The 21,192-nt window shown below is 44.7% G+C and overlaps 1 protein-coding gene across 3 annotated transcripts; it reads right to left on the bottom strand.

Annotated features, from left to right (window-relative positions):
* Positions 1–564: 564 nt before the first annotated feature.
* Positions 565–20,584, bottom strand: SLC39A13 (solute carrier family 39 member 13). Of its 3 annotated transcripts, XM_033063241.2 has the most exons (11): positions 20,425–20,445; positions 16,202–16,300; positions 14,862–15,161; positions 14,289–14,402; positions 12,567–12,685; positions 11,172–11,315; positions 5,826–5,915; positions 5,252–5,302; positions 4,915–5,047; positions 4,682–4,781; positions 565–3,222 (listed from the first exon to the last, which is right to left on the bottom strand). In XM_033063241.2, exons 3-11 carry the CDS (start codon positions 15,127–15,129, stop codon positions 3,147–3,149), a joined length of 1,095 nt encoding a protein of 364 aa, XP_032919132.1. In that variant the 5' UTR covers positions 15,130–15,161; positions 16,202–16,300; positions 20,425–20,445; the 3' UTR covers positions 565–3,146. The 3 variants fall into 3 exon arrangements, with proteins under 3 accessions (XP_032919132.1, XP_032919130.1, XP_032919131.1); XM_033063239.1 differs by lacking the exon at positions 16,202–16,300 and having other exon boundaries at positions 20,425–20,584; XM_033063240.2 differs by lacking the exon at positions 20,425–20,445 and having other exon boundaries at positions 16,202–19,908.
* Positions 20,585–21,192: the final 608 nt, after the last annotated feature.

Here is a 21,192-nt window from a genome sequence, read left to right as displayed (position 1 = left end):
CTGAAGGGTGGAATGACATTTTCTGAACCCATGTTTTTGAAGGGTAGAGAGCTTCCTTTTAGTCTTTTCTCAGCAATTGGAACACACAATCTTTGATGACTACACCTATGTCCTAACATGGCAGGTATCCAGCTTAGTGTTAACTGAAACCAGATAGGCCTTGAGGTTTTCTGATTTAAAAAAATAACCTGTTACAGTCAAGCATGATTACAAAACTCTCTGAATAGTACAGCTACCATGCAAGCTGTCCCCTGAAAGAGGAGAAACTTACTGGGTGATGCTTTTCAGGGAACCCAGAGCAGCAATCAAGAATTACGATTCTACCACATTGCTCCTGAACAACAGTTCCATGGCAGCAGAAAGAAAAAACTGGAATAGAACTTTCAACTGTGAAAGTCTGGAGAAAGCCTGACAGCAGCCCAGAGTCCAGATTGATCTAGACTAACCCAGAGATATATATCTGTAATTCAAATGAAATCTGAATTGAATTTTTAAATCAAAGGAAAGTAGAAACTTCAAATAAAGCCCAAACCATCCAAACAAAATAACCCAATAACACAAAGCGACATGGAAAACCATTTATTTCATCTCTATTGTCTCCATGCAGAGCAGACCAATACAGATGAAGGGGGAAAATGCATAAGAGCAGCTGAAAAAATAGAGCTAGAAAATACAATTCTCTCTGCATTTCCAAAAGTGACGAATGTGGTGGAGTGATGCTCCATTTCCTCCCAAGGCTCTCAATCCTCAGCCCCACGGCTGATGCAGTAGAAATCTATTAAACCCCTCCCACCCACAAGCCCCATGCTACCTCCTACCAGGGTATCTTCCCAAGAACCACAGACTATCCATGCCTGTGACAGCAGCCAAGAAAAACAGCTCAGAAATTCTTTCTTCAGTGTCATCCACTTCACATTCCTGAACGCTGAGTATAAAATCCTGACTGTGGTTTTCAGTCTTGGCAAGGCTCAGTGCTGATGCAACAACGCCAACTCATGGGCACTCACCTGGCAATGCCTCAACTTAAATGCCAGCCTTATTTTGGGAAAGACATCTTGAGAAACAGCAGGCACAACTTTCTGTGCAAGCCTGCTTCCTCCAGAGCCCTGTTATGTGGTCTTCTTAGCTGCAGTGCCTGGGCAGAAGGAACCCCCAAAGCTAGAACCAGAGGGCTGGCATACTCCCCCAGTCCCTGCAAGCTAACAGGATTAATCATCCTTCCAGGAAAGCAGGAAGTGGATGCTACCTTCAGACCTCATGACAACTGAATGATGGAGAGAGTAGTTGGCACAGGAAGGTAATTTTGTAAAGAGGAATAAACAATTGCACTAAGCCTCCCTCCTTGTTGCAGTGAAACTAGTTACTGATGTAAGCTCAGAGAAAGAAAAGCTGAAAAAATTTCAGACAGCAGTTCCTGGGCAGACAGAACTGCAAGCATGAGCTCTCCAGCACCCACTGAAAAGTAGGACAGGAGCTGTCATAAAAAAGAACTGTGTCAACAGTTCAGGAATCTCTTAGGGAAGTAATGCCTTGCTGTGGGCAGCCTACCTGCCTTGCTGCTCTGACCCAAATTGCCCTCTAAAGGCACGAGCCCTCTTGGTAAGGCCCTGGGCAGACTGGAGAGCTGTACTGCTTCACAAGAGCTGTTAAAAGACTGAGCTAAGTTGGTGTAAATCACACTCTGGCACCTGTTTTGTGTTCAGTGACTCTGCTAGTTCAATTAGACCTGTTTTTAAACAAATACAAACAAAGCAAAGTTCTACAGAAAGGAGGATCTAGTAATCGTGCACATCTCTGTGGAATTATGGCCTGGTCAGCTCTGTGAGCTGGGATGGAGGAAAGCACTAGAAATTTTATTTCTTTTTATTGCTCTCAAAATGCCAGAAATTTAATCCCAAGCATCACGTAACAGAAAACTCCTCTTAAAGCATACTTATTGTCACCTTTTCATATCTCTTTCTCACCTTACTTAAAAATATTTTCACCAGCAGTTTCAACCTTCCCATCTAAAAGCTGTCAGTATTATTTCTTATTCATTCATCCTCAACAGATGAACTCCAGTGTGAGGTAAGAACTCCAGAAATAGGCTACCATCTACAGTATGCTCTTAAAAAGTCTACACTGAACAGAGGAAGAGCTAACCAGGAGTTTTCAGTTGCTGACCAGGCTGTAGTGTTCAAGCACCTCTGCCAGGGTTGCTGTAGCATGCTGGGCAGCTCTAACATGCTACACCTCAAGAAAGCTCTGAAACATGGTGTGGGGCAGATCGTGCCAATCAGGTCTCATGAGCAGGTTCAGAGGAGTTTTCAACTAATGATTATGAGGAGAGGGAGCTCAGTCACAACAGCTACATGGCTTTCCCTCCAGATGTGAGTGAGCTGGTAGTTGGCAATTGAAGAAACATTTATTGATCATTTATCAGATACACAGTTGGGCTGTGCTGGCTACTGGTGTAGTTAGGGCTGAGGAAAGTAATCTCCAAACGGAGCCATTTAATTGTAGTGACCTACCCTAAAGCGCCTCAAGCTTTTGGCTCAATTTCAATGTAAACAAAATAGACCAAAAGAGCTGGACTGCTGAGGCCAATACTACCTTTAGGAACAGCTGGAGATCAAGTTGGAAAGGGTCTCTTCCCCTCTATCTCATAGCACCATCAACTTCTCATGGGTAGGAGGTTCTGGCTAAAGCTCTTTATTGTTCCTTTGCCATGCCTGCTCTGCCTCCAGCCCTTAAAGTGGTAGGAAAAATCCTTTATCTTCATCAGCTACAGGAATCACCTCTGTTGTTTTCATGCAAGAGCTTGGGAGGTGCAGTTCCATCAGGATCAACCAAATAAAACATCATTCACTCATAGTGGAGCAGTTGTTCAGTTCATTTCTGCCCAGTGTATCTTTTGCTCCATAAAAACCAACCAACCAAACAAAAAAAAAGAACAGAAGCCCTCATGTGTGGATTTTAGCAGAACAGGGATAGGAGAGCCAGGGAATGAAGTCTTGCACAGGCAGACCTCTCTCTCACCTGCTTCTCATACTAGCAGCCAGATCTGCGCACACACACGTAGGAGTAACATTAGTGTTCCTTATTGCTTTGTAAAGCTCAGAGTCACTGTGGTGGCTCTGGGAGGCATCATGAGGTCTGCGCAGAGGTCACTCAGTTGTGAGCGCGAGTAGCACCATGACTGTAATGCCCGTACACAGGAGCAGAATTTGCTGCAGGGAATTCCTGGGAAAGAAATGGCAAAATTAGGAGGAGCCACAGACCAATCCCCATAGGCAGCTGCAAAGACTCTCCAATGAGCTCTTCTTTGCCCTTGCAAATCTACCATGTAGAGAATACAACAGCTGTACAAAGTCACTGACTCACAGAGGAGAAGACCTTCCCAGCACCCCAAGCAAAGAAGTTGTCTATAAACTGGCATGGCCTTGTTCCACTCAGCTGCAAGGCCCAACTCCAGGCTTCCAAACCAACTCAAGCTGATTCAGTCATGCAGCTTTCCAGATACATATTCATGTCCTTTCACTCACGAGGAAAGCAGCACTTATGCAGCATGTGCACAGACACTTAGGGACTTCATCCAGTTAACAACCACAGATCCAGAAAAAAAAAACCAAAAAAAACCCCCAACAATACATTTGGCCGTTCTTTTAGCACTATCTCAGGTTTTTGTTGGATTGAAGTGACAGTGTGCCTCCCACTTCTCTATATTCTGCCAACAACCTCTGCCAACACAAGAGGTTACCAACCCAAATTAACATTTCTCCACAAAACGTTCCTACCTCCTCAGATAGAACTGTGGAGCTGCTTTTTTGAACACTGTTTCAGTCAGAATTAGGTGAACCTAGGTGAACCAAGGCATCTTATTTAAACTACTAAAGTTATTTGTCTAATTACAACTAAAATAGGAGGAAACATTCAGGAACAGCTCTGCCAGCAGATATGAGAGGGCCTTTACTGTGGAACAGCTGGATTTGGAGCTGCTATAGCCTTAATCAGACTGCAAGAAGCTAAAATAATACATGAGGGAAACCCAAATATTGGAATATATATATACACCAGTGCAGAAGCGAGATTCTGAGATGGAATGCAATGACAGACTATGAAATGCTGAGTGATAAAGAGAAGAAAACTATTAGTTTTCTACTCACACAGCAACACAGTGATACCTAATAAAAAAATCAATAAGCAAGAGTGTAAAAACCAAAGAATAAGAAGCATCACTTAACACAGTACAAACTGCAAACTGCTGCCAAAAGGAGGCTGCAGAGGCCCAAATTATTGGATAGGGTGAGAAAGGGATGAGAGAAGCATGGAAGGATAGATTCATGTGTGATTAGCAGACATACACACCTCTGTGGGGCCCTGTTTCAGACAGTCCCTACACCAGAATGTGCTGGAAGCTGAACAGACTGGGCAGTGATGTCCTTACTGGACATGCTTCCCAGGAACTTGCTCTAGCTGGCTCTGCTGCATACTGTGCCAGCAATTTCTGGGACTCACCCAGGTGAAAGCTCTCGTGTTACAGAGGGTATTTGTAGTCCCAGAAATGCAATAGATAGCACAACAGTCTGGTCTGATTCCAGCCTTAGGATTTGGTAAGCTGGCATTCACACACTTCCAGAAGAGGCACAGGGAATCCCTGCCCCCTGGCAGCACAAATTGCTGCAGAGGAGTGAGCACTTACCAAGGATTCTTTTCCTCCAGGAGATCAGGCACAACATTTACCAAGGCAATGTACAGAAATCCTCCAGAAGTGAAAGGGAGGATCCAGGCTACTGTTTCTCCTGCACAAATACAGAAAGCTTTGGTTACTACTGAGACAGAGTCATGGGAGACAACACAGAAGGGAAAGAAGATACACAAGGATGACAAGCACTGCCTCCCCTCCATTTCTACAAAGGTCCCAGGGAACCATACCTGCTCCTTTTGGTGACTGAGCACATATTGCAAAGCAGGCTCCCAGAATTCCTCCCAGAGCTGTGGAAAGCTGCATCTTGGCTGCACTCCAGCGGTCAAAGCCAGCCCGAAGTAGGATTGCAAAGTCTCCAACCTAACAAAACCAGGGGCTGACAGTTAATAAACTTGAATACTAAATTCTCAGCCACAAAAGCCATTCACAACAAGGTCAGTGCTTCAAGACTGTTCCTGGTTTTCAATGTTGTCAGTCTCCCCAGAGGGCAGACCCAGACCCCCTCTTAGCAGAAGCAGCACTTTGTAATCCCCCTCACGATGGCAGGATACAAAGCCCTCTCACCTCGTGTGGGATTTCATGCAGGAGAATGGCCACTGTGGTTAGGAACCCAACCTGCAGCAGAGAGAAAGTGATTAGGAAACAATCCCAGTATTCTTGGATGAATCCCATCAGGTCCCATACACTTACAGGGATCCAGCTGGAGCAGCAGATCCCACATGAGGACAGGGTTGACTGGGAGTTTATCATTCCCACAGTCATGGTGCTCCAGCTCAGGGCAATGGGGACCCCACCATCAGTGTTGAAGACCAAAGCAAAAATGTAATAAACATCTCTGCCTTGTCTGTGTTCCATTTTCTGAGGTGACCAACCTCATCATGTTATTTCTGGACTGCCTTTTGAGTATGAGGGTAGATGAACTAATCCGTCCCCTAATGCCAGTACAAATGACTAACATGTCCCAAATTCTGCATCAGAGGATCAGGATAGAGTTGGGTTTTACTGCAGCCTGCATTTTCTCAGAAAATTTCAGCAAATAGGAAGGAACTCCTTGCATTTTTTGGCTGTTTTGCATGTTCTGTCACACTTGAGACAAGGTCTCTCCATTTCAGTACACAGCTGGGGACAGAAACCTTACCTTTCTGCTAACCAGGAAGCTGGCTGCTACTGCCAGGCCGTGTGTGAAGTTATCAATGGTGTTGGCCAGCAGATTGAGGTATCCACTAACCTGCAAAGAGAAGGAAGAGCCCCTGATAAAAGAAGAGATATAAGATAAAAGAAAGCACACAGCTTAGGCATGGGTTATGCAGTCAGATGGGAAAGGACAGAGCACAATGTTTCTGCTGAAAATCTTCAACTATGTCCATGCTTGAGTACAAATTAAATGTAATTTTTAGTTTTTGAGTAAACTAAGTTTTAGGGTAGGCAAGTATTGTCTGAGATTAGAATAATGTATGTAAATGATGAAGAGCTCTAGAAACAGGAAAAAAAAAGAGAAAAGAAGAAAGCCAAAATACAAGAATATATTTAATTCTAAGTCGAACCAATTTTAGGTAACACTGACTAATTCACACAGGTGACTGGCTTCAAATGTGACTTGATCTTGTTTTCAAGTCATGTAGTTTAATATCCAATTGTTAAATATCTCCTCTTCAAAAGCTGGCAAGAACAATGCAACAGAACAAATGCTGCTGGAATTGCTTTCTGTAACTAAATAAATCTTCCAACATTGTACCAAAAAAGTTTGTGCTTGTGGGTTTGCTTTCCCTTAACAAAGAATCAAAAGAGAAGATAGTGATGACAGTCACCAAAAAACCACCTACTAGAAGGCTGGATAGCATGTATCAGCATTTGCATATAAACACATTTCTTAAAATTATAAGCATAAAGCAGCTGCATTCCTCACAAGTCCATCTCCCTGTTAAAATTCCCCATCATTCTAAGTAGGGTTATCTCCTGACAAAACCTGAGTATTTGAGCTAAAGTAATTTACGAAGGTACCGCCCCAGCTCTTTAGCTCACAGGTTTTTGGGTTTTTTTCCATCATATTTAACAAAAACTACTGCATATTGGTCCTGACATACTGCAGTTCACTATATGGCACTTCAGTTTAAATTATTATCAAACGAGGTGTTAGCATACGTCAGGCTGTCTCTGGACTGCAAGAACTCCAGATACAGGGCAGTATCCAGTAAGAGAAGAGACTGGAAACTGTGAAGCATTAACCTCTTTCTTCACCACAGTATCAGATGCCAAAGTTCAGCTGAGCCACAAGTGCTGATGGACTTCGTTAGCTCTTTTTGGTCTTGTGCTCTTCCCTGTTTCTATCAACTCTGCTTGGGGCATCTTTCTGTCATTTGTATGCCACAGCTCAGGAGCCTTCTGACAAATCTCTCCAAAGCACCACCTTTCTGCAGGGCACTTTCACTGCACTATCTTGGAGCACCTTTGTAGCCTCTAAATTTTTTGAAGTGCACTGATGATTAAATACAATAATTAAGAATTAAGCAAAGCCTAGCCCACTTCTAAGTAATAATCTAAGTAACATCTCCACAATGAATGCAAAGGAAGATCCCTGCATGTTTTTATATGAAAGGAAACCCAAACAGATGCATGCAGGCAGACCTAAAAATGCAACAGTTTTACTTCTCATTCTTCATACTCTCATTCCTAGACAGACAAATATGACTAAAATTCTCCTTTTCATGTTTTTTTATATGTGACGGCATTTTCCCCACGGGATAATAATAACTATTCACAGTAGTTTTACACGAAAATGGATTCCCATACCACCATACAGGGAAAAAATAGACTTCATGATTAAAACATTATGACTTTTTGTTGTCAGTGGCTTGGGCAAAAGCTGTCACTGAAAGAAGCAAAGCTCTGGAGTGCTCAGAAATAAATTGGGTTGATTTGACAGTTATGAGCCTCTGACATTTACATTCTGCGAATCCCTAATAGGATGTTCTCGTTGCTCATAAAGAGCACAGTCAGATTATGTGTTTATGTTCATGCTTCAGAATTAATGTCACTGTGCAATAAAACATACTTCCACAAATCAACCAGGACCCCATGTGCCACAGGGAGAAAGAAAGAAAAAGCAAGGCAAGAGTACTGTACACAATCTTTTTACTTGCTGAGGGAATAAAGGTTGCAATGAGGGACAGAACTGATCTATGTCTGTAGGCAAAGGAAACCTCCCACCTGCCGTTTTCAAGCTAGGACAAATTCTAGCAGCTGCTAAAAAGCAGAAGTTCCAATATATATGTGGACAACAGCCAACTCACTAATCTTTAAGTCCTGAAGGGTTACTTTGTTCATTTAAATAGTATCTTTCTCTTTTTGTTTGCTGAAAAAAATAGGGGTTTCTGAGTGAATAGAAGAACCAAAAAAATCAGTCATGCTATGGATTTCACTCTTTCCTTTGCAATTACCTACTCTGTTCACTCCCAGCAACATCACTTCCCTGCACCTGCCCTGCCCAGCATACATGACATGGCAGCCCTGTCCCCAGGAGGCCAGGTCAGTGAGACCCCCTGCCCAGTGAGACCCCCCTGCCCAGTGAGACACTCCCCTGCACCCCCTCTGCCCAGTGAGACCCCCCTGCCCAGCTGCAGGCACATCTGCCAGGCAGCACATGGCACCCAAGTTCCAACTGCAGCTTTCAACAGGGCATCCCTTTGCATTCCTCCTCTACTGTCATGATGATTTTTACAGAACTTGCAGAAATCCGATCACCCTCAAGACTCCCATCCTCTCTTGAACTCAAGGGAAATTAATTATGGGTTCAAAAGTTATTGAAAATGAAGGGCAGAACAGATGGACAGACAGATGGAATGACTGCTTATGTTGTTGCCTAAGGAAACAGGCTAACAGCGCAGGAGTATCTTGGTAGGTTTGATAATTTCCACCCTACCGGGAAGACTATTAAAATATTCTGATTATAAGATCAGAAGGTAGAAAGTAAAAACTACATCCATTAAATCTTTAGTTTCTAATTCATGCATATCGGCAACCATCTGTAAAACTGAACAGATGTGTTAGGATTTTAAAGCTAAAAGGGCTCTCCATGGTTTTCTAAACCTTCCACGTAACACAACTGAAAGAATTTAATTTAACTTGTGCACAAAGATCATTGTTTATTAAGCTATTATGTACTCCGTATAGAGCAGTTTAAATCACAGCTTACAGCTCAAAAGTGACAAAAAATCTGCTATCTCTAAGGCAAGTTGGTCCATTGGCAAGTTACCCTCAGCTAGAGAGTTATCTCCAAGTTCTAGTCTGCTACTGTTTGCTACAGCTGTAACTACTCAAATTTAGTCATTCCTCTAACATGGGTATTTGTATACTCTAAGTCACCCTTGATCCGTCATGACTACAGAGCTAAACTAAAGAAAACCACTTATCGTGTACTGAAAACTTAAAATATTATTTCATCTCTTTCCAGGCTCCTTTACAAATTAGCAATAGTATTTTTGATATTTGGAACAGCACCACTGGAAAAAAAGTCAGATAGCTGTTTCAGTAGTGCTCTACAGAAAGAGGAACTCTCACCTCTCTTCTTACATATTATTTCCTATTCACCCATCCTGGCTGTAGCACCACGAGGGAAGAATGTGTTCAGACAATTTCTTACCATAATCCTCATATGTTTTTCCAAGGCACTGACTAACTAGAAACTATCCCTATCTTGTAAATATGATCTGCAATCCTTCTTAATCCATTCCTTATAATTGCATGTATCAAAACCTGTTAAAAATTCAGCACTTTTGATGAAGTTACTCAGTTTAGCTGCTATCGCTGACTTCATGCAGTCACAATGTGCCATTTATGTAATGCAGTACCTGCAAATGTGAAGATATACAGTTTTTTAAATAATGACTTAGAAAACTCATAACCCACCAGTGAACAGATTTGAGGGGGGCTGCATTAAATCAGTCCCTTTTGATAACATAGAATAACAGATTTTTAATACAGCTAATATTAGCAAAATCAATTAGAATGGCGGAGAAAGTTATGTTCTATATACATTTGTCATTACCTTTATTAAACAATTTTATGCCTGAATAAGAGGCAGGAAAAATTTCTGGTTGATAAGAATTTATCTTACATAAAATCATATAAATTAGCATTAATTACATTACTACTTTTTATATTAGGACCATGCCCTGAGCAATTGTATCATCTATCAGTATTTCACTTGTTCTTGAAATCAGTAGTCTACAGTTCCTTATATAAACCCTTCCAAAATTAGGGCACAATGTTTCATAACTCAGTAATACTGGTGTCTTCACTACTATCACCTCTAGAAACATCCATGTGGTACCTTGCAGTTTGTGCAGTGTTATGTACAAATTACATGGATGTGACAGATGTCAAAAATACTCAGTGACCTCAGCATGACTTTCATGTTCGGTAGAAAGAGCTATAAAATTACAGCACAACAGATTTAAAATAGAAAGACTAAAGAGCCTCTGCCTGACCACATATCCAGCTTTGGGCTAGTTCACGCAAGCACACTTTCTGTCCATAGTTATTCTCATACAATCTTGCACATTTTTATGGGCTTTCAAACTCAAATTGCAAGTCCTCCTTCATCACAGTGGTTGTTTACTCTCTCACTTGTAATGTTCATCCAGAAAAGGGTTTTCCACAGTACAAAGATAGTAACATTGAAGAGAAAGCAAAGCCAATTTAAAGGTTATCCACTTCCCAATGGTGCAGGACTCTTCCTCCTCCACCTCCAGTCCTACGAGCCTGCTGATCTCCCTTATCCCAGCACTACAGGCTGCCTGTCTGCATGCCAAGCTGATTCAAGAAGTTAAGTTAGGAGATAAATAGACCAGGGGGTGGGAGGTGGGTGTGTGGGCGTAGACAAGCAAATTCTTTGCCTGTTTAGCTCCCTGAATAGGCTCACTGTGAGGTCAGATGAGATCCAGTGCAAAGGAAGTGATGGGAAATACAAGTTTGGAGACAGAAGTGGACAAGAAGTCCTTTTAAGCAGCAGGTAAACTGATAATCTGAGTGAACTTTTAAATTCTACACTGGGTAGCTTCAACACACTTCCTAAAGGTGTCAAAACACTCCCAGAAGGTGCCTTAGAAGGAAAAGTGCAGCTCAGAATCACTACAATGCAGGCAGTAGAGAACAGAGAAATCATGGTGCAAAACATTAAGGAAATAAAGACATATTGACTATAAAATATAGAGTAACATAACGTGAAATTCTGTATTCTGGTATCAGAATTCAGCCAAAACACACATCATCAGACTGATGCCTTTATAACATGGACTTTGCCTCTTCCACATAAGTTGCAGTGCAGATTTTCTCCAAGCCTGCTATTTCCTCCCTGCCATGACCAGGACACACTTTGACAGAGCAAAATTAAGCACAACTCAAATGCGGAGTTCCCCACTCAAGCACAGTCTTTCCACAGATAATTCCTGACTAAAAAGTGAAGGTAAGTTTGTGGGTCTCTTACCTTGATTCTGTTGGTTTTTGGACCAGACTGGAGAGAGGAGCCATTACACTGAGCTCGTGCTCTTTGGGACTTAGAGGACCCCTTTGGCAGGGGGCAGCCACTTCCATTGGGAATCTTTCCAGATGGTGCTTTGGAATCACAGTCCTAAAACAGGGGAAACAAATTTGTCACTTTTTTTTCAGTGATGAATGAGCATGAATCAGGATCAGAAATCTAACCTTCACCCTTAATCCTTTTGTCCTCACGATGTGACTCAACAGCTTTGACACCCCAGTTTAATAGTAACTGCCAGAAATGAGACAGATCCAGAGAGCATTGTGACATCTGCCCTGAGAGACAGCAAGAGCTAAGACCTGCCAGTCCTCAAGAGAAATAGAAAGAGGAGGAACTGGAGTCACAGCCCCTTGGCATGAGTCAGGTTCCACTAAAAAGATAAGGGACTGAGCTTGCCCGTCCTGTTAGTAGCTGCTGCCCAGACAAATACAACTCCAGCTGGGCAGGAGATGCGAGAAAAGAGTCTTGCTCTCCCCAGTGCATCAGAATAACTAGGTCTACAGAATTATTCTATAGCTAGGATCATCATCTTCTTCCAAACATTCCAAGATACTTATCTAGGATTTCAGCCTCTCTCTAAATGAGATGATAAAGCTCCTTTCAGGTATCAAAGTCTCACACTGAAGCAGTTACCATCTAATTGGTCTTATGTAGTGCCTGACCTGCAGTTTCACCTCTCTAAAGTCATGGCACAGCAAGGACTGAACAGTCTAAAGGAGCTGCAACTAGGAGTTGTGCAGATGTCTGAAGACTAGGTGCTCTCCTCTTGGAATTGCCTTCTGCTACCTCATCTACATCTCCCCTTTGCAGCTGGGTGACTCCTTTGAATTTAGGATTACCTGGCCAACCATAAACCCCTTCTACCACACAAATTTGCCCAAACAAACCTCTGGTCCAGGACATAACCAAGAAGAAACATCTTCAAGAAGGCTGGCCTTTATCCTGACTGAGGACCCAGAAAGAGAATGAGTTACAATGGGTCAATGGAGCATGCATGAGCAAGCTGTCACCCCTCAAAGCTTACTTGGGCAAAAGTCTCATTTGTCGAGTACTCCAACTCCTAGGACCCACAAAACAGGACCTCTCTTTTTTTAACACTTGCCACATAAAGAACAAAACCAAACCAGAAGTGAGAAATCTCAGTTAAAACCACAAAACTAAAGCCTGAAGATGAAACCTACCAGTGGCAAAAAAGTGGCAAAAAAAAAAATCTCAAAGTGCAAGGACAAGGTACTCACAGCTACAGGATAATTTCCTGATGCTGTCAGATAGGGCAGATGAAATATTTAGTACAGAGCTTCAAATATAAGAGCACTCCCTCCCCTCAGGCTGCTAACTTACCACACCAGGATACTCCTCCTCTTTCTCTAGGAAGATCTTCTCTAGCACCAGGAAGGTCAGGAATCCAATGATCACCCAGAGACCCAGAAGCTTCTGCTGCTGAAAGCTTTGCCCTTCTCCTGAAGGACAAAAGAGAAATCTTAATGTCTCTATTAAGTACATAGCTTTTCATGCAGTTCCAATACAAAAAAAATAAATGACAGTGGAAAAACTCCCTGTGAGGTAGGAAGAGTAAACACATCTCAAAACAGATATCACCATCTCAAGACACTCTGAGTGAGAGCTACCGTCCCTTTTTCTGCATTAGCTCAACCCAGAATACTTCCTGACAACACTGGGAATTTCCATGAGCTCCAAAAGCAAGTGAATAATACATCAACAAAAATCCAGCAGCTGTACCTACTGAGCAGCAAGCCCTGACACGAAATCTGCCATCAGTGGAGTTACAAACTCACCTTCTCCTTTCTGCCACACCTCAGCAAGTTATTAAGCCCAAAGCTATAAACTTTCTTTTCAATTACAGCCAAGCTTGTAAGATAATAATCCATTCAGCCTCACTGCAGAAATGGAAATTGCATTGCAATGGAAGAACAGAACGACTCTGTAACAGGACTTACATGGGTCAAGGAAACCTTTACGCTTCAAGACAGTCTGGGAGAAGCAAACAAGCTTGAGCAGGAAGACAGAGTAATTTGGGAACCACTGAAGAAAGGGTGAAAAAAAGTACAGCAGGTTCTGCTAACAGTGCTAGAGTTGTGAGGAAGAAGAGGACTAAAAGCCTGGCAGATTTGAAACCCCAGGACATGGGTGCAAGAAAGTCTGGGAAACCCAGGGCATCATCTTCTCTCTCTCACATTCTCAGCAGGAAAATGACTTCTTGGTTTCTCAACAGGCAAGATGAAGCAACACTTGCCTTCTATGATATCAGTTTGCTGAAGCAGAGAGATACAAACATTACAGGTTTCAGCAACCCTGGCTATTTGAGGAATGAAGGAGCTACACTGATACCACAAGGTCTATATCAACTCAGTGTTGCTGGCATACACAAGTTCCTGTCAGCTCCATTTCCTTTTTTGTCTCCTGCCCCAGCCTCCAATCTTAATTGTGGCTCTATAGACAACGTTCCATGATTTCTCATGGAGCAAAGACTGCAACACAAGAGGTCCCATAAATCAAAGCATCCAACAGAGGGGCCCCAGTTAGTGCCAAGAAAGAGGTTCTAGGAGTAACACTGTTACAGGGGCAGATTTGTAAAAAAGGTGCACCTGATCCCTAACTAAGATTGGTGAATGTGCTCATGTACCAGACCACATACACACCCTTAACCTCCCATCAGGCTAGAGAAGCATTCCCTTTCCTTAGAGAAGGGACAAAGAAAAATCAACTGAGATTTACAGGAGTCCAAGGCCTGATAGGAAAAGTCAATAGACAAGAAAACCATTCCAAGTTACTAAACATAAAGAAAGTATGGCCCTCTGAGGAAGCCTATAATTTCAAAGTCTTTGGAGGACTGCTGAGTTCAAAGATGAAGTATTATATGTGGGGGTTTTTTTATTCTCACATCCTTCCTTAGGCATTTGCTTTTATATATTAGCTGAAAAAGGATACCAACCTGGACCAGTTTTTCGGCTGACCCAGACTGGCTATTCTTGGGCTTTCAAGGCAGAACAGTCTCAAAATGGGCAAGCACAAGCTGCTTCCAGGCACCTAAGGCTCTCCTACCTGTTGTTGCACTGCATGTGTAGGCCCAGGCTTCAGGAAGCAGGTGGAGAAACACATTTCCCAGTAGTCCACCAATTGCAAAACTCAACAACTGCTTCAAACGGTGTGAACCAGCTAAAAAAAAAGAAAAAAAAAAAAAGAAGAAATAAGAAGTAAAAACACTGGTCACTACTCAGCCAGAAAGCAAAACATCTCCAGCTGAGATTTTGCACAAAGATACCCAAAAAGAAACCAAAACCCAGAAGCATCTGCAAAGCAAGCTTTCAAAGGAGAAAGCACAAACCAAATGGAATGCAAGAAAAAGCCCTTGCACCACTTGGTTGGGACAGTAGTGTGTGGGAGGGTCCTGAACCAAGCAGGGTGAAAAACAGAACTCTTTCTACAAGCTCCATTCAGGGCATGCACTTGTCAAAGGACTCCCTTTCAAATTCACAGGTACGGACTAAAGCACGGAAAACAGACTTTCTATTTCAGAGAACAACACTTCTGTGACAAGGTGCTGTTCACCACTGTGCTGCTGTCACACCCCAGGACACTGGGTTTCAGAAAGGCCAGTGCAGCTGGCAGGGTTACCTTCTGACCGCAGCGCAGCTCCCGTCTCAAGAGGGATCACCAGCAAGGGGAAGACCCCACTCAGCCCCACCATGAAGGAACCAATGAGGGAACAGATCCAAGCGTCCAGCCGCTCGCTGCTGAACAGGTGTCCCCAGGACTCTGCCTCCTTGTCACACACAGAACCAGAACTAGCAGCAACATGACTCCTCGGGAGCTGCTGAGCTTCACAGGCCGCGATCAGAAACAAGGAGAGCGTCCCATCAAGTAGCAGTTTTTGTTTTGTCATTGCTAAGTGGTCTCAGCCAGGCTGGCCAATCTCTGAAAAGAGAAGGGGAAAACAATCCTGAAAACATGTTCAACCCTCTGTTCCACTACCCCAGAGGAAAAGCCTCGGCCACACAAGCCCTCCCTTCAGTGTCTTAGCACAGGTACGAATACCTGTGAGGAACACCTGAAACTGTTCTTGATTTCAACACAGCACTAAAGGAGGAAGAGGCTGTTTATCAATGGGTGTATGAAACTGAGACATCTTGGGAAAGCATCAAGCTTTCACTATTTTCCTTCAGATGGGCTGGACAAGGACTCCAAGTACCCTTCAGTGCTCCAAGGCTTCAGCAAAAGGTATTGACCAGAGATACTACCAGGTAAGTCTTCTCTTTGCCATGGAACAGCACCCCTGTAACGACTTAGGATGCAAGACAGGCAACATAACACAGGTCTGTAAACTCATAGGTGGTGAAAAGATAGGGAACAGGGTAGATTATTCATGATGTCACATGGAGCCAGTGAGGGTCAGCTTCAAAACAAACATGACCCTTCATCAGCAGGTAATTTGTGCTTCTCAGGAAATTGCCTGATATGAGAGGAGCTGGAGAATGGAAGTGTACTTGAAAAATGTAATATCTACTTGTCCTGTTTTTATCCTTTAGCAGAAGGATAGACGGTCTCTCAGTCAAAATCAGCACAGCTGTTAGGAAGAGCTCTGCAGTCACAAGAGAACTGGAGAAGAGGGTATGTTAGAGGAGAAAAATAAAGATAATTACACTCATTGACAAAGAGGGAAGGAAAGCAAATGATGTAAAGGCTGAAGTACAAATGTTCCTTCAATCGCCAGAAGAAAAAGTGAAACGTGACAAGCGAAATTAATTTAGAAATGGGAGAAAATGGTGGGTTAGAAAAAGAAAGACCTAACAAATGTTCACAAAACAGCTCGTGAGAGGTAATAAAAGCATTCACCTGCATGCTGAAAGCATGTAAGAAACCAGCCTAATCTTTGAAGCATCAGTGACCATGTTTGAAAATTTACAGGAGTATGGGGAGGTCACAGGAAGGCTGGAGAAGCATCATGCCTCACCTACCTTTATAAAAGGAAAAAAAAAGGTGGGAGAAGTTACACACCAGTAACTTCGATCCTCTGAAGTACTCTTGATCAAATTAAATGATCAGTTTGTAGTTACCTATAAGATAAGAAATTGATAAAGATATCAAAGCATTAAGTAACAGCCAGATAGAAAGGGACCTGAAATTCTCAAGACAAAATTCAGGGTGTTGGAGCCAATCTAAGGCTGTGGATGAAAACGGCAGTGTTGTCCCTTGTGCCCCCCTCCTTTATGAAGCATCACCTCTCCATGCACACACCAGACTCCACCAGTGAGCAGCATCAGAACAAACAAGCAGGAAAAACTACTTTTTTTAAACTCATGGCCCCTTGCCAATTTCAGTCCCTGAACAAAAACACTGCAGGAGGAAGGCCAAGCTGCAATCAAAAGCAACCACAAAGAAACTAAGGGACAGGGTCCCTTCTCTCTGAAGGAGAACACCAATCTCCAAGCACAGTGACCATGGATATCAGGAAGAGGGATGCAAGAAGGAATCACTGAAGACACTGGCTTGGCTAGTTGAGCAAGGACCACTAATGCTATCACTTTTCTCTTACAACAAAAAAATAAAATCCCTGAACACAGCAAGTTCAAACCGGCTCAGGATTTTGGGGCATCTTATTGCAGTGTTTTGATCTGGCTGCAGGAATCGCACACCTAAGTATAACCCACTATCAAACCAATCTCAGCAAAAATCAGTACAAACCAGTACACTAAGGGCAGGGTTGGCAGGTGTGGAATCAAATGGAAGTGACAGAGTAGTAATTCCAACATGCCACAAAGAAAAAGCACACACTGATTGAGAAAGTAATTCCAAACCAGCAGGCTAATGTTGCTACAAAAAGGATAAATGTCATCCTTAGACATAGTAGTAGTGCCACTGTAGGTCTCACAGGTGGGACATTAGCCAACAGACCACATCCAGCCCCATATATTCTTCCTCATAAAACACATGCAAAAATCTGATACACTGCAGTGGAAAGAAACAAAAAAGAGAATGCAGAGAGCACAACCTAGAAAAACAACTGAAGGACCTGGGTTTGTTTAGTCTTAAAAAGATAACACCAAAGGAACAGAACAGCCTGCATACATTAAGTCACAAGAAAGGGGGAAAGTGCTCAACTCTTCTTCCACTTCAGTTCAAATGGTAAACAAGATTTAGCCTGACTATGAAGAAACAAATATACATAGTGTCAAAATGGGGATATACTGAAAGAGGTTATCTAGGATGCAGAATCTTCAGCACTACTTTTTGTTGGGGTTTTTTGATTTTTTTTATTTTGAGAAAAAGAAACAGCTGCTGCAAATACTATGTCATTGCAAAGATTAGATCCCTTCATTGAAGTCCTCCAGGACTACACTCCTTCCATCCCTGGAGTGGGCCTGATAGATGTCCTCATCTTTTAGGATAGGATTACACCTGTAAAACAACTTTGTGAGAACTTTGTGAGGAATACACCAAAGTTAAGTCAGAATTTATACAACTATACATGCCTATGAGGAAGCAACAAACACAGCTCAGTAATGATAGAAGCAGCACAAATCTCTTCTGTAACATCGTCACAGCTTTTGAGAATCAATCTGGAAAAGTAAATACTGCAACTGATTCAACAGGTCGATTTCTTTACTCCTGTGCAGCCAGACCATCATTAATTACATCATGCCTCAAGAACAACCCCATATCTCAAGCAATAAATTCCTCCTCCTTATAAAACATCTATGATGTTTTATACACAATCAGTGTATTGTCCAGGACACACCTGAACTGCTCTTTGTGTCTAGCTAATTGTTTAGACCATATTCCCAGCATTTCCTTATTCCTAACACATCATAACCACTTGCTCAAAAAAAACCCAAAAAACCTCCACTTTTTATCTCTACACAGCCCCTTTACTTCTCCATCTCATTAGTACATTAGCAAAGTCTGTAAATTCAAACACTCAAACTGGTTGCTCCTATGAGAAATATTTACGAGGGAAAAAACAGGCAGTGAAGACATAGTCATCGGAAAAAAAATGCTCAAGAGGAAAATAATACCCTGTCAAAACAGTTGCAAAGGGTGGAGGAAGTCTCTACCTACCCTTAATTTTAGACAACAGTATCTGTTTTAGAAACCCAGTCAGAGAATGTCTTGAGAAATTTCTAGAGAAAGCACTGCATGTTCTCAGAGACATCTCTGGTCATGAGGCAGAGGCATAACCAGGTTTGGAGATGTGTTTTCTCAAGAAGGGTTTATCACATACTTAAGAGTATGCAACCCTGGGGGAAAAATAACCAGCAGGTCGTTCACTTATCAGTTTTGACAATTCTCCGGCGGGGATCACAGCTCCCAGCTGTGCTTGATTCACAGCATGGTGACCATGACCACTGGCAGCACTCTCCAGAGCACCACGTGTCTGACTCAGGTCTGCTCAGCTCCTCCTGCAACTGCCTCAGGACTGGAATAACCATTAGGTTTTTCCAGTCCAGAAAGAACAAATAAACGAGAATTTGCCATTTACACGGTCCTGAGCAGGGGCAGAGGAAGCTGCACCCCAAGCCAGGATATCCATGAGGCTCACAGTGCACACTGAGCACCTCTATAGCAGGCAGTGACTGAGAAAACAGGGATAAAATTAAAATGCCAAGGCAAAAACCTACTGGAAAAGAGAAAATTAAATATTGACGTGATGACCATGCCTCTATCTATTACTCTCTCCCTAAATATTCTGCCTTCTCAGACCACACAATTTCTTTTCTCCGTGCAATTGCTCATTGCCACATAATAACGTTTTAGATGTTGTTGGAAGGAAAAAAAAATTAAAAGAAAAGGCTTTTTTTTACAAGTGCTTTCCCTGGAAGCCAGTTGCCTGGTCTTACGGTTGCAAAAGAGTACTACATGGAATGGAAAAAGTTATTTTCCAGGGAGGAAGCATAATTTTCAGCCAAAAAAACCTCTGCATGAGCCACCTCCCTCCATTAGCCCTGTGGAGTTTTGAATTCCTCCTGGAAAGCCTGACCTCGGCAGCAGCACAAAAGGTCTCCAGTACTCCCTGAGCACTCCCTTCTCTCTGACTCACTGCCCATCTCTAAGGAATGCACTGCTCTGGTGGGACCTTTCCCTTTTGCCCCATCCTTCTCATAAAATATCACTCTGCACAGACAGCGTGCGCAGCTAAAAGCTGGGGATGCCCAGCTTTACAAACAATGGGGTCGCAGATCAGAACAGATCACAGACTGGGGCAAACCTGCGAGCTGGGCAAGGAAGGCATTTGAAACCGACTTAACACTGTCGGAGTTTGGGAGAGTGCGCCTTCTTCCCCATCCTGCATCCCTTCGTCGCTAGGATGAGAGGGAAGTCTGAGGACCAGTTTTCGTTCCCTGCGGGCTGGCTGGGATTGCTCTCCTCGCAGCCCACTGTCCGTGGCTGCCCGAAGCACAGGCCGGGCAGAGCGCCCCGCTCCCGCTGCCCCGCCGGGCCGGGCTCCAGCCCCGCTCTCACGGCAGGCGATTACCGCGGCGGGCCCGCTCTGTCACTGTCTGTCACATCGCGGCGGAGGGGACAGACAGCGCGCGTTTCCCACCCGAGGAACGCTGAGCCATGCAAAGCGAGACGTATTCGCCGCGGGGCGAATTAGCAAGGAGCGCTGCTCACGCACCTTTCCGGAGCAGCGCGCTATTGCCGCCCGGGGTCCCTGTGCCGCTGTGGCCGCGCAGACCCGGCCCCGCCGCTCCGCGCGTCCCGCGGGCAGCCCCTGCGCCCAGCCCTTCTCTCGGCATCTTCCCCCGGAGGAGGGACTTCCAAAACTTTCCCGGCTGCGTCCCGCGGGGACTGCGCTCGCAGCCCCGGGCACGCCCGCAGCGGCAGCCGCCCGGCGCCGCTCCCCCCGTGAGCTGCGAGCGGTTCGCGGCCCCGGGAGCCCCGGGCAGCCGCGGCCCCGGAGCGGGCGGCGCGCAGCCCGCGGTCCCGCCGGCCCGGGGCACGGCTGCCGGCAGCAGCGGCCCCGCCAGGCGCTCCCCGCCACGTCTTTCCCAAAGTTGTTCCTCGCTCGGCCGGGCCGGACCCCCCCAGAGCCGGACTCGGCTCCGCTGCGTGTGGCGCTGCCCGCCCCCGCTCACCCCGTCCCGCCGCCGCCCCCGGCCCCGCCGTCCCCCCGAGCCCCGCAGCAGCGGAGCGGCCGTGGCCCGGCCACCCCCGCCCCCGGGCCGCCAGCCGCAGTTACCGTGCGCCACCGCCGCCGTGCCCCGGGCCGCCGCTGCCATCCAGCCGCGGCTCGGCGCGGGCCTGCCCCGCCCGGCGGCCCCTCGGCTCCGCCTCCCCCGGCCGGCCACGTCGGTCCCGGCCTCCTCGGCTCCAGCGCCGCCGCCCCGCCGGGCACCCGCCGCGCTTCCGGCCCCGCCGCTGTGTCCGGCCGGGCGGCAGCGGCAGCGGGGCTGCCCTCGGCCACGGCCAGACCGAGTCCCGCCGAACAGCGCCCGGCGGCTCGTACGCGCTGCGGTGCTTGGGCACATCCCCGACGCGGGATGCACAAACGCGCGTGCTGGGCGAGACTTCTGGAACATGCTCGCTGAGTTTGGGTTTTTTCTTTTTCCTTTAGTTTTTAATCTCCCTAAATGGATTATAAATTCTTTGGGCTACAGATGTGCAGAGACAAGCACAGTGTGAAACCGAGGTTGGAGCAGAATTTCTGGAAGTTGTTAGAGCAGAAGAAAAGTGTGGCTGAGGACTGAGCCTCGAAATGCTTTTGAAAGTTACAATGACTTTTAAACAAACTTGCTTCCTCCTCACTGATTCATTGCAACTTCATGATAACTTGTGAAATACAGGGCTCCTTAAGCACTGGTGTCCTGTTAGTGGTGAAAGTTACCCACGGTTCTTGCAGAGATTTGCAGAAACTGTGTGTGCTTAGGAAACTAGGTCAGAACAGAATAAAGATTTATCTTTATACAAGCCAAGCTAAATTGGACCTATAATGTTTCCAATACAGACG

This window comes from Catharus ustulatus, chromosome 6 (genome assembly GCF_009819885.2).
Source record: "Catharus ustulatus isolate bCatUst1 chromosome 6, bCatUst1.pri.v2, whole genome shotgun sequence".
Taxonomy (NCBI): Eukaryota; Metazoa; Chordata; class Aves; order Passeriformes; family Turdidae; genus Catharus; species Catharus ustulatus.
This window is presented reverse-complemented; position numbering and strand designations above follow the sequence as displayed.

What these genes read in the sequence shown, in the direction of transcription:
- SLC39A13 (XM_033063239.1), bottom strand. Translation starts at nt 15,129, where the DNA reads ATGACAAAACAAAAACTGCTACTTGATGGGACGCTCTCCTTGTTTCTG. An exon ending in AGCTGCGCTGCGGTCAGAAG is followed by an intron (nt 14,403 to 14,861) that starts GTAACCCTGCCA and finishes CTTTTTTTTTAG; the next exon opens with CTGGTTCACACCGTTTGAAG. An exon ending in TGCATGAAATCCCACACGAG is followed by an intron (nt 5,048 to 5,251) that starts GTGAGAGGGCTT and finishes TGGTTTTGTTAG; the next exon opens with GTTGGAGACTTTGCAATCCT.